Source organism: Festucalex cinctus, chromosome 7, assembly GCF_051991245.1.
Source record: "Festucalex cinctus isolate MCC-2025b chromosome 7, RoL_Fcin_1.0, whole genome shotgun sequence".
Taxonomy (NCBI): domain Eukaryota; kingdom Metazoa; phylum Chordata; class Actinopteri; order Syngnathiformes; family Syngnathidae; genus Festucalex; species Festucalex cinctus.
In genome coordinates, this window is record NC_135417.1 from 4630957 (window position 1) to 4649766 (window position 18810).

The 18810-nt window shown below is 39.4% G+C and overlaps 1 protein-coding gene across 2 annotated transcripts in view; it reads right to left on the bottom strand.

Annotated features, from left to right (window-relative positions):
• Window positions 1-611: 611 nt before the first annotated feature.
• The window catches only part of osbpl3b (oxysterol binding protein-like 3b), a 30830-nt gene continuing 12631 nt past the window's right edge, over window positions 612-18810 (bottom strand). Inside the window, exons 3-23 of one of the 2 annotated variants that reach the window (XM_077526881.1) lie at window positions 18214-18330; window positions 17066-17119; window positions 16785-16898; window positions 16410-16574; window positions 16168-16291; window positions 15498-15601; window positions 15197-15289; window positions 14957-15113; window positions 12459-12589; window positions 9714-9809; window positions 8767-8898; window positions 6898-6991; window positions 6557-6807; window positions 4960-5097; window positions 4763-4826; window positions 4600-4678; window positions 4385-4529; window positions 3274-3415; window positions 3073-3199; window positions 1479-1601; window positions 612-1350 (exon numbers count right to left, since the gene is read on the bottom strand). In XM_077526881.1, the coding sequence (XP_077383007.1) occupies window positions 1254-1350; window positions 1479-1601; window positions 3073-3199; window positions 3274-3415; window positions 4385-4529; window positions 4600-4678; window positions 4763-4826; window positions 4960-5097; window positions 6557-6807; window positions 6898-6991; window positions 8767-8898; window positions 9714-9809; window positions 12459-12589; window positions 14957-15113; window positions 15197-15289; window positions 15498-15601; window positions 16168-16291; window positions 16410-16574; window positions 16785-16898; window positions 17066-17119; window positions 18214-18330 (2547 nt within the window). In that variant the 3' untranslated portion in view covers window positions 612-1253. Of the gene's footprint in view, window positions 1351-1478; window positions 1602-3072; window positions 3200-3273; window positions 3416-4384; window positions 4530-4599; window positions 4679-4762; window positions 4827-4959; window positions 5098-6556; window positions 6808-6897; window positions 6992-8766; window positions 8899-9713; window positions 9810-12458; window positions 12590-14956; window positions 15114-15196; window positions 15290-15497; window positions 15602-16167; window positions 16292-16409; window positions 16575-16784; window positions 16899-17065; window positions 17120-18213; window positions 18334-18810 lie in introns of both variants that reach the window. The other variant, XM_077526879.1, reaches the window with a different exon arrangement.

Genomic DNA, 18810 nt, shown 5'->3' on the forward strand with positions numbered 1-18810 from the left:
AAAAAACAACTGTAGCGTTAATAATCAGTATGAAACAACAATAATAATGATTTATACTTATATTAGATGAATTAATTGGATTAACTTGTCAACAACGGTAATGAAAAGTTGACTATTATTTTTGATGGCTGAAGGCCTGTTTGCTAAAGTCCTGCCCCAACTAACCGTATACAATTTTGTATTTAAAAAAAAAAAAAACTCCCATTACATATATTTGCAATGTTTATATGTTTATTAGTTTGCAAGAACAATTCGAGTTTTGAGTCCACTGAGCGATTGCATAATTTGTAAATAAATTAGGACTGAATACTTCGAAGTGTAACTGTCAATAAAACAATTGTACCATTACCAGACATCCATTAATACTGTTTTAAACGTTTTCTGCATTTGCTACATTTTTTACAGTTTACAGCACAAAAACGTCTTCTTCTTCCTACTCCCTTGAACGTGTAAATTGTCATTAATGATTGAATGTTTCTTTTTTTATTTAAAAATTTATTTTCTGCTACTTGTCTATGTTTATATGTTCTATAAATAAACAAACCAAAGCAAAAGAAAGAAGAGTAAAATTGCTCTTTCAAAAGACTTGACCATACTCACAAGACTCCACAAGAGGGAAGCATCGCAGCATTTATTTGAGCTGACGCAGCACAGCTTGGACTGCACCACGTTGCAGGTGTAACCAAAGGCGCATCGGATGAGGTGAACAAATGAACGAGTGTGATTTTTGCTACAGCTTCTCCAGTTTGCATCATTTCGCACAGTTATAACAAATAATTACCACTGTTTTATCCAATGAAAACAAACTTTCAGTAGTATCTGTTTCATTTACAGAGCACCTTACAAATGATACATTTTGAAAACATCAATATGAAACAGAAACAAATAAAAAACAATGACAGTAACACCAATAAGGCATCAGGCATGTGCAGAATAAATATTAGATGTTAATGTTAATCAATGGCATAACAAGGCTACTTTATCTCTGAGGTAGAGATCGTCTAAATGACAGGATGAGGTGCCATTCAATAATTTTAATGAGGTACCACGTCATTAGTACCTCCTAAATGAGGTGGACTGGTCATCCTTTTCACATTTCTCAGACTTGGACTCACTGTATATTGATCAACATTCTCAGGGTGCATAACATGTTTACACAACTTAGATAAGCACTTGTTGTTAAGGCAATGACAATACAAAAGAATGCGGATGTTTCCACCGAAATTCTGCCTGCGAATATGTTTCAGTTCAGGTCACCACAACGTTGGGAAATCTGTGTGAGCAAAGCCAGGATCGCTTCTCAACTTCCAGTAAGTGTTGTTGCTCACCCACGTGTCCTCCTTTAACTTCCTGAGCATGAATGAAGAAAGAAAAGTGGACATTGTCATCTCTGATTAAGAAATTTAAAACTGCAAAAAGGTCATACTGAAATCAGCGATCACCTAAGGCAAACTATTAAAACTGGAGATTAAGCCTACCTGAAGAATTTTGGTTGATGTGCACCGTTGCTGTCCTCAAGGACTCGTCGTTTTTCTCTCTGCAGCTGTTCAATCTTTTGCTTCTGCTCCTCTGCAGCCTCCAGCTTCCCCTCCTCCAGCAGTCTGCGCACCAGGCAGCACCAACATCATTATCATGCAAACAAGGACAAAAATAACAAAACAAAACAAAAAACATCGGTTCAAAAGGAAAAGCATGAAAATGTGACTTTTTGACATCAAAAGGGTCGTGGGCTCAGTTTGGTTATATGTAGTCCATTTACCTACAGTTAAGACAGTGTTTTGGGTTGGGTCATGGGGTCATTGTGGTGTTATGATGTTGATGTCAATTGCTACGCAGTTGCTATGCCATTTATGACGATGTGTTAGCCGCTCTTATTTTGTAGTTTCTATGCAGTTACTATGACCCTTATAATGATAATGTTGTCAGTTTCTATGTCCCTTGTGATGATATTTGTACTTGCTATGTAGTTGTTATGTCACTTATGATGATGATGATGATGATTGTGGTTTATTGATGTTGATGTCAGTTGCTATGTCCCTTTTCCCTTGCTATGTATGTCACTTGTGACGACGACAATGATATATTAGCAACTCTTAGCTTATATAAATAAACTTGAGTTGAGTTGAGTTTCTATGCAAGTACTATGACCCTTGTGATGTCAGTTGCTATGCATGAGATGTGATGATATTTGTACTTGTTTTGTAGTTGCTATGTCACTCATGATGATGATGATGATATGTTAGCTACTCTTAGTTTATCTAGACAGTCTTATTTTGTAGTTTCTATTCAGTTACTATGACCCTTATGATGATATTGTTGTCAGTTGCTATGCAGTTTCTATGGTCCTTTATTAGTCACTCCTTGTTTGCCTCGTTACTCTTATAGGTCTGTATTCTGTCATATAGAATTGTGAGAGTTACCCGATGACAGTACTGTACATCGAGGTTTCTAGGTTTATTTGTTTACGTGACTTGCTCTCATATTTGAAAAACATTAATGTGATGTTAATTGAAAAAACAAATGAGGACAAGCGCTACAGAAAAAGAATGGACGGATGGATGTTTTGTAGATTTTTGGGGCGAGAAATAAAATAAATGTGGAAGTACATGCTTTTCATTGACATTTTTCCTCAATATTGAGCTGTCACACAGGATAAAGCGCTGGTGTTATTTTAGAATGTCCCACATTTCAACTATTCACTGAAAAACTTACAAATGTGAGCTAAAATTAACTTAAGAGATATGCACAGAAGCGAGGAGGGCAGTTACTATTCTTATCCTTTATTGATGTGACTGTCGCGCAGGTTTGATGATCACAGCGTCAAGAAGACACAAATGAGTTCAATGGTTGAGATATGCTTCCCAATGAATTACTTTCCGTTAGAAGGAGGAATATTTCTTTGCATCTGCAAATTCTATTCTGTTAACTATATATTAATATAATTTCATTTAAGTGTCACAATAAGAAAGGTCACCTTGTTTCTGTCTCTCTCTGATATTAAAGTATTCTGTGAGACAAATCAAGATGTCGATGCAGAAGATAACAGCCTGACCATGTGTTTTTGTCTCCCACCTTTGATCGACACGCAGTCTGGTGTCAGTGGGAGGCAGCAGCGGTTTTAATGAGGCGTCTAACTCATTCAGCTCAATGGCAAACTTGGTGAAACCGTAGTACTGCTCGTGGTCCACTGGCATGGCATCTGCACATACGAGCATCACCTGCTTAATATTCATTGTGCTTTGAATGATTAGAAATAAAACTAAATGGTCATACTTGCTCTCCAGATGCACGCGGCCGATGGTCGGTCTCCGCTGTAAACCGCTTCGTGCCACTTCCCAAAGAGCCGATGGACCACCTTCCCCTTCTGATCCGTGATGGTCCCTTCCACCTCGTTCACACTTGAGCTCCATCTCGCCTGTGACACAGAAGAACATTCATCAAAGCGAAGGCCATTATTTTGAACACTTGATCACACTCCATCATCCAGCACCTCACGGTAATGTCTTCGTTTGTTTTTTACCGGCTTGCTTCTATTGCATGTCTGGTGTATTTAATGGCAGGTGAGGACAAATAAATCACCCTTTTTCCTTTTCTCTTCTACCTTTAGGGGACCTTTCCAATGAGAAGCGCTAAAGCAATTAACCTTCTCAGCTCAGTGAATGCTTCCATACATCAAATCTCAAAAACATCATATTGGCTTGAGCAAAGGTCATTGAGTAATAAAAGCCCGACTACAGTAGTGAGTCATTCTAATTTATATAGTAAACATTTGATGTTGTAGCACAAATTTTAAAATTAATTTATTTATTTATTATTACATTTATATTGATATATTTATTATTATGTATATATTATGCATTATTATTTTTTAAAATATTTATTTTATTATTATTTGGAAAGGTACCAACTAAATCTTCTCATAAATAACAACAACAAAAATATGTTTGTATACATTAGATACAAATAGTTTCTAGTAACTAGACTAAGTGCAATTTCTGGAGAAATTGCGTGGGAATGCTGAAAGCGGAATGCTGATAGCTGAATGATAAGATTTGAATGCATGTGGAATGCTGATGAAGTAAATTGAGAGATAAATTATGAAATGATGATCTCCTGGTTACGCACTTTACAAACTGTGCTAATAGTATCAAACACCTGGTAATGATGATAAGTTATACGTATGGAAGTGGATGTGGAAAGTGACACTTAGAAAAAGTTCAATGTCTATCCCATTGAAAATGAATGGGGAAATGATATTTATCGTTAAATTGTGCGAATACTGTAAGTAATGTGGAATCAGACGTTATATACCCCAGGAGCTCAATTTTAGCGGGAAGACATCAAATGTGGCCATGCACGTAAGTCATTCGCAAACTCGACTCACTTTCACAAAAGTAATCTTGCAGTGGCAGACGTCGCTGTTGGCGTTTCTGATGGCGATCTCGCCGTAGTGCTCGATCCAGCGCTGTCCACTCAGGATGTTGTGAATGCACGATGTCACCTTGTTCCACTCGTAGTGGTCTCCAGACCTGCAGCAATGTCAACGAATGAATGCTTGCTGTGTGACATATGTGTTGCGTTTTGGTGTGTGGAGCTCACCCAGGCAGAGTTACGTGTGTGCTGCCAACCGGTACAATCTCCATTGATTTCCCCCAAAACTTGTTCTTACACCTCACGTCTGCAAAATACATTTTTTTTCTTTTACAATCAAAAATTTTGCACTTGAACTAAACAAAAACGTATGCTATGCTACCGAACGCACCTTGCCAGAAGATGAAATTTTTAGACTCGGCATGGCAAGCTGAGATTGGTGGATGATGGCTGACCTGTTGATGGAAACAATAACTTTGCAAAAAAACAGATTCCAATCTAACCCAAATATTTTTCTAGAGCAACCATACAGAAGATAAAATTGTCATGAATTACATCCAAAATAAAAACTTGCTGCTATAAACATACTTGCTCTGCAATGAACTGGAAGCCTTTGTCTGGCCGGTCACATTCATAGGTTTCTCCCAGGACGGGATTGAAAGGCTTCCCGCCAGTTCGGTAGTAGCTGGAGGCGTAACCCGATACCACAAATGTAGCGATGAAGACCTACGCACAAAAACAACTGGTAAATGTCAAGGTGGCAGTTTGGAGCTTCCTAGTTGTGATCGATATTTCATATTTATGATGATGAACAGAGTAAAGTGCATTTTACACTGCCAGTAAAAGGGGGCAGGCATGATTTTGCCTCAGTGTTGCGGGATGATCTGTGTAAAAGTGGCTTACGTTTTGGTGTAACTCCTACAAGGCAAAAGTAAGGAACAAATGGATCATCAACAGAGACTGGTCACCTGTTTCTGACTTGCACTACTTTTTTTTTGTCATAACTAAAAGGACTTAATAGACTAGAGCAGGCTACAAAGCATGCCAATGTTGCTGATAGGGGCAACTTTCCCATTAAAAGCATCAAATGCATGAACAGTACATACATGGCGGCCATGTTATCGGGGGCAACCGCCTCATCAAATGTAATGGAAGTCATGATGAAGCTAGCTTTGCATCGCGATAAGCATACAGCTCAAAATGAGCATGTTGTATCTACCTATTCATACTATGGCTGTTTTTTTTTTTACTCAGATGTTAACTGTATACAAATCTCTCAAACATGCTATTTTTGGTGGAATACGTAGCTGTTGTTTTGTAAAGTAATCATAATGGAGGTGAAAAAATGAAGCGCTAACGTCGCGGTTTATGAACATGACCAGATGCATGCCATTGTCCCCTCACAAGCACCAACAAGGAACATTTGGATAAAACTTTCGCATATGTACAATGTTTTGTTTTTGTCTAAATATCAAGTTAAATTGAAATTTACTGTACTGAACACTTTTAGGCTAACAAACATTTTTTTTTTATATACTGTACTGGTGTTTTTAGGCCACAAAAAAGTACTTCATTGTAACAGAGAATTTGCTCCATAACCAAGACCCCCTTGCCCCAATTAGTGTGTTAAATTTATTTAACCTATTAACACATTCATTGCCAGACCAGCAAAAAAAATGCATCATTTGACGTCTTTTTCCGTCAATGGCAGTGAATAAGTTAACATGATTTTTTTTCTTCTGAAAATTAGCATACATCGTCGGCACATCAGGGCTGTAGGCGTTAGCTTCATTTTCACACATGATTGTAAAATGTCAGCTGTGAGGTGTACAATATTTTTTGTTTTTAATACAGTTGATATAGCATGTAGCATTCTGTTTTCTTCAGAAAATGTTCTTTTCTTGGTTTTAGCCATGGTAAGCTTAGCATCAGGTGTCGCACACATTTTGAGCAACAAAACAAATCGTGACCTTTAGAATTACATTTCAAAACAAAATAACTAATTTAAATTGAAACATAATACTAATGATTTGATGAAAGAGCCACAAGTGGCCATGGAACCGTGTGTTGTACACCCCTGCCCTAAATAAACAACTGCCAGAAATAGTCAGCACAGTAGTCAGCGCTTTAATTGCGTTATCTTTGGCCCACTTAAGTAACCAACGCATTCAAGCTGTCCTCTCACCATGCGCTCAAACGGATCGTGCGTGCCGGCGGCCTGATCGAGCAGCTCGCTGTACTCCAGCTCCTCGCACAGCCTCTGCAGGGTGTTGAGCGGCTCGTTGAGATGCACCGGCATGGCCACTTTGGACAGATCTTTGCCGATGTTGTTCCTGAGGATGTTCCACAGGCTGACGGTGCTGCTGCTGGGGCTGGGCGAAGACAGACGCGATCGACGCCGGAAGACGAGCGCGCCGCTCTCTCCTGACAAAGAACCTGGCAAAACCAAAAATATTCATCGCTATTTTTTTTATTTTTTTTTAGACCATGCTTGGTATGTTTAAGCATTTTCTTTCATTAGGTTACCGGAATTTTGTCTGCCATTTTCTGTTTCATTGTTGAAGTTGTCCATGGAATTGTTGTCACTAACGTCGCTGTTGTACGAGTCATCTTCTGATACCTGAAAAAAAAAACATCCAAACTTTTAGCAAGTGTGACAAGACTATTATGAAGACAGGGCAGGTTTCTTTCAACATGCTGTCACATTATTTGGAGATGATCTCCCTTAGGAGCGACAATACAGCTGTATTTTTAGATGAAAGTAATTAACTTCCATTTTTACACCACCTCCGCTCATGCTGCTCTCTGACCAGCCACATGACAATAAAGTAATGAGGAAAAAAAAAAGAAAAAAGAATGAAGTACAGTCAGAGTGCAGCCGTATTTCATGTCAGTGAAGAAGCCTGCAGCACGAAAAGAAGCCAGAGTTGAATTTCAAACGTATCCCATGTGACAGTAAACCGTCCAAATACGTTTGAAAAAATAACAGATTGTGTTGTAAAGTCGACAATTTCACTGTAATTTCATTCGGCAGCCCTCTGCCGCTCCAGGCTGAATCCGTTTAAGTACTCATGGATTCATGCCACCACTACTGCTTTTATTGGACATCTGCAAGCAATTTCAATAAAACTACAATTACTCTTACTAAATTACTGAAATATAAAAGTTATAGTATTCAACGTGTTTGTTTTCTTTGACAAACACTTTCTTAACAATTTGTGTCCTAATTTTCATATGGTAATTTTCATAAACACTACTAAACTATTATTACGTTTTGAGTTAAAGTGAATTTTTATTTGTTGAAAAGGTAGATTGTAGATGCAAATGACTGTAAGAAATAGTGCTGGGGACGCTAATGAGAAATATTAGTCTTTTAAAAAAAATCATATGACTGATTTTATTGGACAATCCTTACATGGTATTTTGCACCAATTTTCAAGGATGCTCGTAACTTATAACAAATTATAGAGCATTCTAACAGGAATATTGATCTGGCAGGCCTGTTTAGTGTGCCTCAAAGGTTCAAAATGACTTCTGCAAAATATGTGGAATTTCTAACTAACGATTTCCTGCTATGGTATAAAAAGAAGAAGCATTCCTTCCTCAGTGAAATAACTCGCATGCACGACAACGTGCCATCCCACTCTGCAAAAAAATGTAAGTGAAATGTTAACTGCGATGGGTACCAGAAAAAATTGTAGCTACCTATGGGGTTTGTCGACAGTGGAGCTTGACCGATATGGTTCTTTTGAGGCCGAGAATAGGAATACAATTTTGATAACCCATTAAAAAAAACAATAAACAAAATAATAATAAAGATATTAATTACAGGCAGAACATTTGACTGTTTTACAACATTTTTTTCTTGAGTATTTATTTAACGTCATAAAAATTAGCAATTTTCTTTTCTTTTTCTTTTTTGAGTGATTGAATGTCTTATAGTGTGAATGTATAAAATAAAAACAACTTGTAAAAAACAGGCAAAAAAAAAAAAGTCGGCTATGTTGAAACCCTAACTCTACTTTAGAAAGATCAATAAAGTCAAGTCTAAGTCTACTATAAAACCCCTATTTTGAATCCCTATCCATACATTAAAACCCTAACATTATTTCAAAAGACTGTTTTGAAACCCAAAACCTACTTTGAGACTCTATAGCTAAAAAACCGTAACACTACTTTGAAACCCGACATTTAAAACCTAACCTTGCTTAACAAACTCTACCTACTTTGCTACTATATTTCTTCACACAAAGCTCTAATTTAGTTCCATTGTCACATTTTTGTGTAATTTCTTCTCTCTTTTAGTGGCCAGATGTTTACACCAGATATTAGATCCAGAAATGTATTGTTGTTATTGTATAAGAGACGTAAACATTTGAATTTCCCCTCACTGACCTCATTTTCAGAGGAACTGTTCGACAACAGAACCTCTTGTGCGTCGAAGAACTCCGACAGCGACTCGGCTCTGCTTTCATTCGATTCTTGATGCACCAAAGAACGGGATTCGGCTGCGGACTCCTCCTGTTTCTAGGAGACACAACATCATAAATACAAAAACAAAGTGGTCTTTGCATACTGAGGAGCTAGTTGGGGAGGGGGCCGGTCTTTGTCACAGCACGGTATAATCACATTATGTTGATTATGGCTCTATGGTGGGGTGCACATAATCAGTATTAGAAGCTTGATAACACTTAATGAACCACTGAGATGATGAGGCGCACCACAGCACTTATATTTTTAATATCCGGCTGTACGTCTGCTAACAGTGGAGTTTTGTGTACCTCTAGTTTGTTCCATGTATAAAAACAGCAGGAAAAGACAACCACAATACTGATGGGTCCTGTTTGAAGAGCTGGTTATCATGCATCCAAGCAATTATATCATTTGTTAGAGAGGGACATTTTGTTACTTTCCCAATAGATAATCTCATAGGATGCCCTGTGTGTATTCATCAAATTACCTGGGACACAATTATCATGATCACAACCACTCTATGGACAGTAAATCAGATTAGCAGATGAGCCAAACGCTTGCATGTGTGAGCTATCCCGTCGTGTGATCACACCAATAAACACATGGCTGAATGCAAATGATTCACAATGCCGGGACCCTCAATGTGTTCCGCCTTTTTTATGATGTCTAATCGTCGTTAGTGAGGGGGCGAGAGGAGAGCAACATGGCTGCGTGCGGGTGAGAATGAAAGAAATGACAGCTCATTCAGGATGTGGGAGGTAAATAAGGAGGGAAGTAATCATCGGAATAATCAGAATAATCATCATGCTGGTGGTGGTGGGGGGGGGGGGGGGGGGTTAATGGGAGTGACTGCATTCCCACACACCCACCTGCGCGGGGGCAGTGAGTAGTGTGGCGTCTACGATGTGAGACTCTGCGTGAATCTTGCTGAGGCGCTCGCGCAGCTCTGGGTTCTGGGCTAAAGCCTGAAAAATAATAACCAGTGTACACGTGATTTCAACACACACCCCTTGTTATTTGATTTTAAATTTGATGACAAATATTCTTCCTAACTGTTCATTTGACCCTTCATTTGACCCTCTGCTCTGAATTTAGAGGGAATGAGGGGAGTGGATTTGATTGGCCGGCTGTGTTCCTGCCCACAACAGTGCACAATGTAACAAACATCCACTTCTACCTGTACTAGCCTATAAAAACACTTTAAAAAAAGACAATATATATTATTAGAGCACCACTTATTATAATAATCAACTGTATGTGATGATTTTCATTATTAACTCATTCACTCCCAGCCATTTTCACAGAAGCAATTCCGTTCGCTCCCGGCTGTTTTACTGGATTTTGACTGATTTTGCAAGGTCCACAGAATATTGTGTTCTATTGCTATAAAAGCATGGAACCTACCAAAAGAAAGATTAAAGTCTCTTCTTTCATCAGGAAAAAAAGTATGTTACTATCTGTTTCCGTTTTGCAGCAATTAGCATTAGAAGAGAGCTAAGTTTCATCAGTTTTCACAAATTTAAAATTGTAAGTAATTTAGCGTTTTTTTCTAGATGGCCCTGATTGATCTCCTTTGCTCTGCTGCCACCTGCTGGCCGTTTGTGTAATAACTTACATTTCTGCAACCGTTCTTTGCAGTTGAGAGGCTGCATCAAAGCCTTCTGTATGCTTTAGCATAAAAAAAAGAACAAAAAAAACGTAGAAATACGTCTTTAGGACACAACATTAAAAAACGTATTTATACGTTATTGGGAGTAAATGAGTTAATGTTGCCTACTTTACTGATTGGCTGAATGAAATCACATGGCTCTACTGCCTTGCAGTGTGGCGCATGTTCATGGTGTCTATTGAAAGCTGCAAAATGTTTTCTTTAACATCCAACCACCCTTAAATTTTCTATACGCTACTGCTTATTAATTAAATAGATTCTTGATCATAATGACTCACAGTAATGCAGTATAGTGCGTAATAAAATTACCTATTGCATAAGTGCATAGCATTTAGCGATTACGCTCTCTGCAATCCATAATGCCATTAAAGATCCTGAGAATAACAAGATTGACAACACATTGAGCTCAAACTGGAAACACATCAGCTAACACTTGAGTACTGCGCCAATTCAATTTAAGACTCCTGTACAATCGTGAAGTCATGAGGCGTCAACACAAACCAGAAATGTCACAGTCTCCGCTGAGACTGGAATTGAAAATGGGGGGAAAAGTGTGTTATGACCAGTGCTTCTTTCAGTTCTTTGAATGTCTTGGAAACAGAAAAGCATTTGGATGAAACACAATAAGAAACATTTCTGAGGCCATATGAAGATTATGTTCTTTCTGAATTATTAATGCCTGGAATTTGTTTTCGTATTTTATATAGGCATAGATGCAGCATGGGATAGTAGTGGTTATAATACAGATCATCAAGGCCCAGAAATAAAAAATAATAATAAAATCCAGATTCAACTGATACAGATCTCCAAATTTCAGTTTCATCCCGGTATTTCAAAACTTTGCTGGATTGGGTCAGATTAATCCTGATACTCTTGGGTTGGAATTTCCAAAACGATCTCACCCCTAAAATCACTGACAGGGGACAGAACGTGTGTCCTCAAGGATTTGCTATTATTATAGCAAATGCAAGAGGGCGGCCATTTTGCCACTTGCTGTCCAATGAAAATGACACCACAGTTCCTCATGGAAAATCTCTTTACATTACTAATTCCGGGAAATACAAGAGATACTTATTTATTGATGAGCATGTGTGAAACTAATACATGGGATCACAGTCTAATCCTACCCCGAGATGGGATTAATTTAATGCTTCTTTTTTTTCAGGATCAAACTGATCCACATTTGGACCTGAAGTTTTGAAATACCCCGCACCGTCTCAAATCTTGATTAAAGACAGGATTGGATTTCCCAATCTGGATTTGAATTTTCAAGATTAAATGTGGTTTGAAATATCCAATTCTATCCAATCCACCAGGTAAAAGCCAAGTGGATTATTTTTGAAATACTGGGCCCGGGTTTGCTACAGGAAGGACTAAATCAAGTGTGACATCATCCTCTGTGAACCAGGAAGTAGCAACTGACAAACAGATGAACAAACACAGGGTGGTCTACCATTTATGATCTGATGTTGGCAGTAATGTTTGGTGTTTTCCTTCATTTTGCAGTGAATAATAAATTAATCTTAATGACAAAATTGATACCCGAGCAGAAGGTAATTATCCATGAAGTGCTCTAATGAGTGCTGTTCTAGTTAAATTCATGATGTCGTACAGGGTATTACAATAATTTTGGAATGTGCTAAATATTTATCATTGGAGACAGAAAGCCAAGGGAGCCCACAATGTACAATAGAAGACGTCACTGGGCCATTACTGCCACACTGTGTGGTCATGTACGTAGACTCATTAGCAGCAAACAGGCAGTCAAAGGCTCAGAAGTTCCACTGTGTAACTTTAGAAAGAAAAGGAAAAAGCTTGAGTGGGAAACACTGGTGACTCAATTCTCAGGCAGGTGGGCGGGTGCCCCTCCGCTGGTAAGCCCTCAAGGAGACTTGAGTGGAGTGTAAAGGATGTCTGTGAGTGTGCGCTAACAGAGCCCACGTACCGTTGTCAGCGCGTTCTTCAAACCCACCACTTGCGGGGAAGTTGGGGGACAGGTGTCTTGGTCGGCACATTGTTTTAATCTCTCCCTCTCTGACGTGAGTGAACTCAAGGCTGACTTCATGGTGGTGTGCACTGAAGGGAGGAGAAAACAAGCTGTGATTGCAATTTGGAAGCCTTTTCACGACAACAAAGACTTAGCATGAGCGCTACTCTGACAGAAGAATAATAGCACCCGAAGGGGGCACTTTTCTAATTACTAAAATATTCCCCACAAGCGCGTACAGAAACTTTTCACTTAGTAGCAGCTAGGGAAAACGTTTGATGCTTGATTTCACAGCCAGACAGAGCTGTGTCTCTTTGCACCATGATGTGAGATATAATAATGTGCAAAATCCATTAGACTTGTTGCTCTATAAATGCTATCATGATCATACAAAATTTTGGAGTAAGAGAGTGCAGGGTCCTCAGGTTCCGACTGAGTTTCCATTTCCTGGCTCAGGCTTTTATGCTAGCACAACAACACATTCCCATAGCTTGGTTAACGTTGTCAACTGACAAAACAAAAAGAAACTGGTGGTTTTTAGGCAGGCACCAGACATAATACTTTCAACATGAATCATGCTTTACTTGGAGCAAACAAAGCAAAAAACAGTCCCTTAAATTACGCCATGTTTAGCTTGCTTCTCCAAATCTGTTGAAGATGTGACACGTGATGTAGAGATTTGCTAACAATTCATATACAATGTGTTCAAACACACAACTGATATTCGGGGAATGAAAATTAAAGTCAAGTTGAGTTGAGTTGAGTTGAGTTGAGTTGAGTTGAGTTGAGTTGAGGGAATGGAGCAGCTAAGATGGTGAAAGCTAACTACAGTATACGACAACAGTTACTCAGGGTAAGATTCACTCATAAAGGGTTTTATGAATGTGAAAATACAAAAGACCAAAAACCTACTCTATATATAAGGTAAGACAAAAATATAGTGTGTGCGTTTTCACCCTGGAAAGCAGAAGAATCCGCCTGTTGTTGCTGCTAAACCGCAAACAATAGAAGGATTAGCAAAACCCGCAGCTGTGAAAGGGCGAAATGAATCTCATCATGTGTCACTATTGCTAAGGATTTGTGTCCATATGCTGTCGTTAACAAATGACAAGCAAGGCTTTTCATGCTCTGATGCGGACACTGGAGCCCACACACAAACATGGTAAATATTGTACATCACAATAAAACTGACTTAGTAGTATTACTTTGAAGTACAGCTACTGCATTAAGTCATTAGAAAAGTAAATTCTCAATTAAAGTATAGACACTTAAAAATCAACTTAAGTTGAACTACAAATTATTTTTACTTCCAACCACTGAATCATTGTATGGAGAAAGAAAAAAGGCCAAAAACAATCAAATGCTAACCAGTAACTACAGTGGTGACTGTCACAATCACTCCCCTCTCACGATGCCCAGCTGCTCATGAAATCAAGACAGATGCTGCTGTTTAAGCAAAAAACTCAGCTCTCACATCTGTGTAAGATTGTCTATGTCATTTTTATGCTAGACCTTCCAGCATTCTATCTCGGACTGATTTTCTGATTAATCTCCTGCCTACTCCGGTTGGCGTCATCGGAAGGCGTGCAGGCCTCTGATACAATCTTGCAGGACAATCACATCAGCTCCAACACTTGGCAGCATGTTATGTGTTCACTCTCACAACGGTGCAAATACACCTTTCTAGCTGTGCCTGCTTATGAAAAGAAAACTGACATGATGACACATTCAGACTATCTCTGTGTGCGCCGTTCGTGACTTCAAAATATCTTCAGCAGCCACAGCATGAACCCGTCTGCATTGTGCCTCAATTGAATAGCAACCTGATAAATTTAATTCCAGTGTTTATCCGACAATCTATTCCAAGACGCTAGTCGACCTCCAATTTGATTGACTGAATGTTCCCAAAGGAAATCATGAAAACAGAAGAAATCCATTGCAAGGCTAAATTGCCACCATTATAAAACAGTTAACCATATAAGCACAGGTTTAACTAACATTTTAATTGTCATGCTAGAGCACTAAGAACAGTGATTCTCAGCTGGTGGGTCAGGACCGAAAAGTGACTCTGGTTACAACATATACAACATTTCATTGTTACAGACGTCAATGTTAAGAATACATTTTGTATTTGCAGTTGTCACTTTGTACATGTAACTGTGTGAAATTATATCCAACAAATAAATGAAGGAGTATGTTTCGGTGTTGGTTTGCACACTGTTCTGTTCAATAAACAGCTAAAAAGTCCATCGGCGACCTGTGGCTCTCCTTTCCCATATGCAATAGCATTACAGTTAGCATATTGTAAACCCCATAAAAGTGATTGCTTCAAATAAACACAATATTATGAGAGTGTGAGCAGTGTAACAGCTACTCTGAAAAGGAATTGGGTAGTGTTGTTTGTGTGATAATCCAGGTGTTAATTAAAAGAAGCCCCCTTGCGATGTGTCACTTACGGTTAGTGGCAACACGACAGAAGTCTTCCTGCAGCTTGGCCACATCAAAAGTAGAATCCATAGACTCCTGGTCGGCTTTGTCGTTGGCCAGCACAGCAGTGGACAGGTTGGGGTTCGAGGAATGGAGGCGGACGGAACCAGAGATGCAGCTGGGAACCTGCAGTGGAACAAAAGCAGCAGAGATTATCCGACTGATTTTTGAAGAGACATTAAAAAAGTGGAGCTTTTTTGTCAACCTACCTGCAGAGTTGTTTTGATGTCTTTGCTGTAGTTCTTTGTGCGCCATTTTCTCTGAAGCCTCTTTTCCTTCTTCGGGCTGTCAAACGTCGACGTCTAGCGATCATAACACAGCGGATGCATATTACCCTTTTAACAAAAGAGCTGTCATGATAGACAATTGAAATAAAACGGATTTGGAAAGTTCTATATATAGCAGCAGACAAGCGAATCTGCAGCAAATTGTTCTGTTTTGTTATGCTGGTGCTTCCACTTCACACCCAAACTAACGATGTTATTTCATAATGACAAATGAACAAAGCACCTGAAGGGCCTGGATAGAGGGTGCGGAATAGGTACGATGGAGGACCTCCATGCTCTGAAGAAGGTGGCTCAGCTCCAGTAGGTACGCCTCACAAACTGACAAGTCTAAAGAGAGGAGGACAAATAATAAACACGTTTGACTTTGGCTGTACCCAAGAAAATGATTCAACAGTTGTCCTTTTCACGAGATGAAACTGTTCAGTATGTATATTTACAGTCCTGGAAATTGATTCAAATTCAGCTATTGATAAAGTACACTCCTGTAATGACTACTTGAGGCAGCAGAGGGCGCTGTTGCTGAAAAAGCACAAATTCAAGCGCAATAAAAGGTGAATTGGCAACTTCCATCCATTCATTCTGTGTTGATTATGACAATTAGGTTCAAAATAATTTTAGACAAGAGGCCGAGAACACCCTGGACTGGTTGCCAGTCAATTGCAGGGACATTCACACCTGTTGACAATTTAGAGTACTAATTTGGTGGCGAAGTTTCAAAATGAGAGAAGTCATCTGGGAGCTATAGTTTAACTACTACTGTTGAATATTTGCGATACATATTATGTAATAGGAGATACTTGCTTTTTTACCTCGGACAATCATGACATGATTTGATCAAAATATATTTTGGCTGTGATGATGAAGCTTGCCAATGAGCAGCTGTGCGTGTTCACCTTTGGAGCACTTGTCCATGTCGTCAGATGACTGCAGCCAGGCTGTTACCTTGGCTTGGCTGTTGCAGCTGAAAGGGAAAGCTCCCGCTGAATGCACTGTCGACTGCCTGCGTACGGGCACACACTGCACAAAGAGACACAAAGAAAAGGTCAGCTCAATAACAATAATCCCTATTAACTCTTCTCAAATGGTAAGCGTTTAACCTAAGGAATGATTCATTGCGAATTATTATTAGAAATACCTTTCTAATAGGGGCGCCATCAGCAAAGCTGGGGGATGTGGGGGAGGGGTAGTGTGGGAAGTGGAAGGACTTGTCGTTGGGGCACATGGCAATCTCATTTTGCCGATAGAGCCGGTGGTGACGTAGCTTGGACACCCATTCATCAAACAGCTCCTGTGACTTGATCTGCACAAGACATCCGCCGCACAAGGACAAGTGAGCCGACAGGCGCAAACAAAGCCTCGTGTGTCACACACGTACACGACGCAAGGTCACCCTCGATTCATTTAAGAGTTTACATGTTAACCTGCAAGGGAAAACAATTGGAACGGTGCATGTTTTTTTTTTTAACCTCATTTCCTATACATCAGTATGTTGACTAGCCTTTTGGTTTACCTTCAGGTGATAGATGTTCTCCTCAGCATCGAGATCGATGCACTTGGCTTTCTTCTTAATGGCCATAACGGAGAGCCCCACATCAATGCAGCCATGTAGCTTCCCCTTCTCAATCTGCAAGTCAACACATTACGCCATGAACACACTGGATCATAAATTAAAAAATCTATAATAAATGAATTGCCTGTTGTTGGTCAAGTAGGCAACACAAGAAGAGACTGGAAGAAGACCACATGCTGTAACAGGCAAGGCCACGTCATTTGTAGCCAGTAGGCACTCACATCAGCGCTGCACTTGCCATACTTCAGGATGCCCTTGTCCAGGGAAAAGTATCTCTACAGAGAAAAAAAATAATAGTCTGAGCAAGTACTGATACAGTCTCATTAGTTCGTCACATCTCAGGCTATTGTCATTTGTCATCATTACTACTGTATTTCCCCCATCCAGTTACTCCACATTGACTCTGTACCGGCGACTAGTGCTGAAGCTCTTCCTGCACATGTGACCGTTGAGAGCACGAAAACAAAATGTCAATACTAAACATATACAGCCCTATTAACCAGCAGGCCATCAGCGAATGCATCAACAGTTAGACTTGCATGTGGAGCATCGACATGTCACATGCCACTCCGCAACGGGGGAACCAAACTACATACTGTACGGTGTGTGTTTCCCAATCTTTAGTGAGCCAAGGTACATATTTTAAATTTGGGGGGAAAAAAGAAAAAAAAAAGTCTCACTACCAAACACAAATGATACATGTGTAAGGAAATACACAGTACAATTATGTACATTCTGCCTCCAAATGAAGGAGCATTTATTTCTTATGCCACTCACTATATGTTGTTATTGACATAGATAAAATTAAATTATATGAACAAATATCCAAATATATATTATTTGTAGTCATTTTCAGATCAGTTAACCAAAATAGATAATGTTCCGTGGAACACCAGCCAAACAAAGCATCTATAGCCGTGTCAATCTTAGGTTAGCTTAGCAGTTAGCATGGCTCTTCCATCTTTTGTCATCAGCCTTTCATAACAATGACACTTGTCGAAAATATAGCTTATTCGCCACCACTGAGGCGATGGTTACTGACTTTTCAACGTGTTTAGTCAAACGAGTAGTCAGTTGAAGCTTGTTGCTAGCTAGCGGCTGCGATATACTCTATGTAGCACAGAGCATTTGACTATCCATGGTAGGTGACATGAGCTCAATGAAGCTTGGTGGGACAGTCCCAGCAGGTCTTCTTCTTTCTTTTGGCGGATGATTCTTAGTTTTGCTATTCAATGTGTTTTAATGAATGCTGATGCTAATTTTGCCTTAGAAGCTCAATGTGAAACCGCTTATTTATTCCTTTATTATGGAATTGCCTTGCCAAAATGTAGGGGAAACAAAACTGAAAAGGAAACATGAGGCAGTGTACCTTATGCCATCCCTTCAGGGGCCATTTTCTTTTCTTCAGCACATAGCTTTCCTGTTTCTGTGGCTCCAGCACAGTGCTGAAGCTTCCACGTAGACCTTCCACAATTTCCCAGCTGTCCTGCTGGTTAAATAATTACAATTTATTGGAAATGAAAGGCATAACACTAAATCAACAACACAATATGTCCTTTTCAAGGCTTGGTTGCCTTGCTGGTAGACTTCTTTTGAAAAATAACTGTTCCAGTGTACAGAGTTCAGAATAAATGTCATCCGAAAGAGAGGATGTGATTTGTGGGTGCGGTTCTGTCTAAAAGAAAGCCTCATAATCAGTGAAGGAGTACTATTAAATGAAGAAGCTTGGCTCTTTCTTGCCATCCGAGGGTTTGTCACATCCCCAGTGACACTGTTATACTGTGAGTCATTGGACATACTGTCTTGTCTGACAGTCTGGACACTTATTGTGAAGGTCGAAACGCACTCAGAAGGAGTCAGCAGTGACGTACAGGACAAGACAATATGCCATGTTACACATCTAATTTTCACCAGAACTGCTGACATATACAGATTATGTCACAATGGTAATAGCTTGGATTGTATG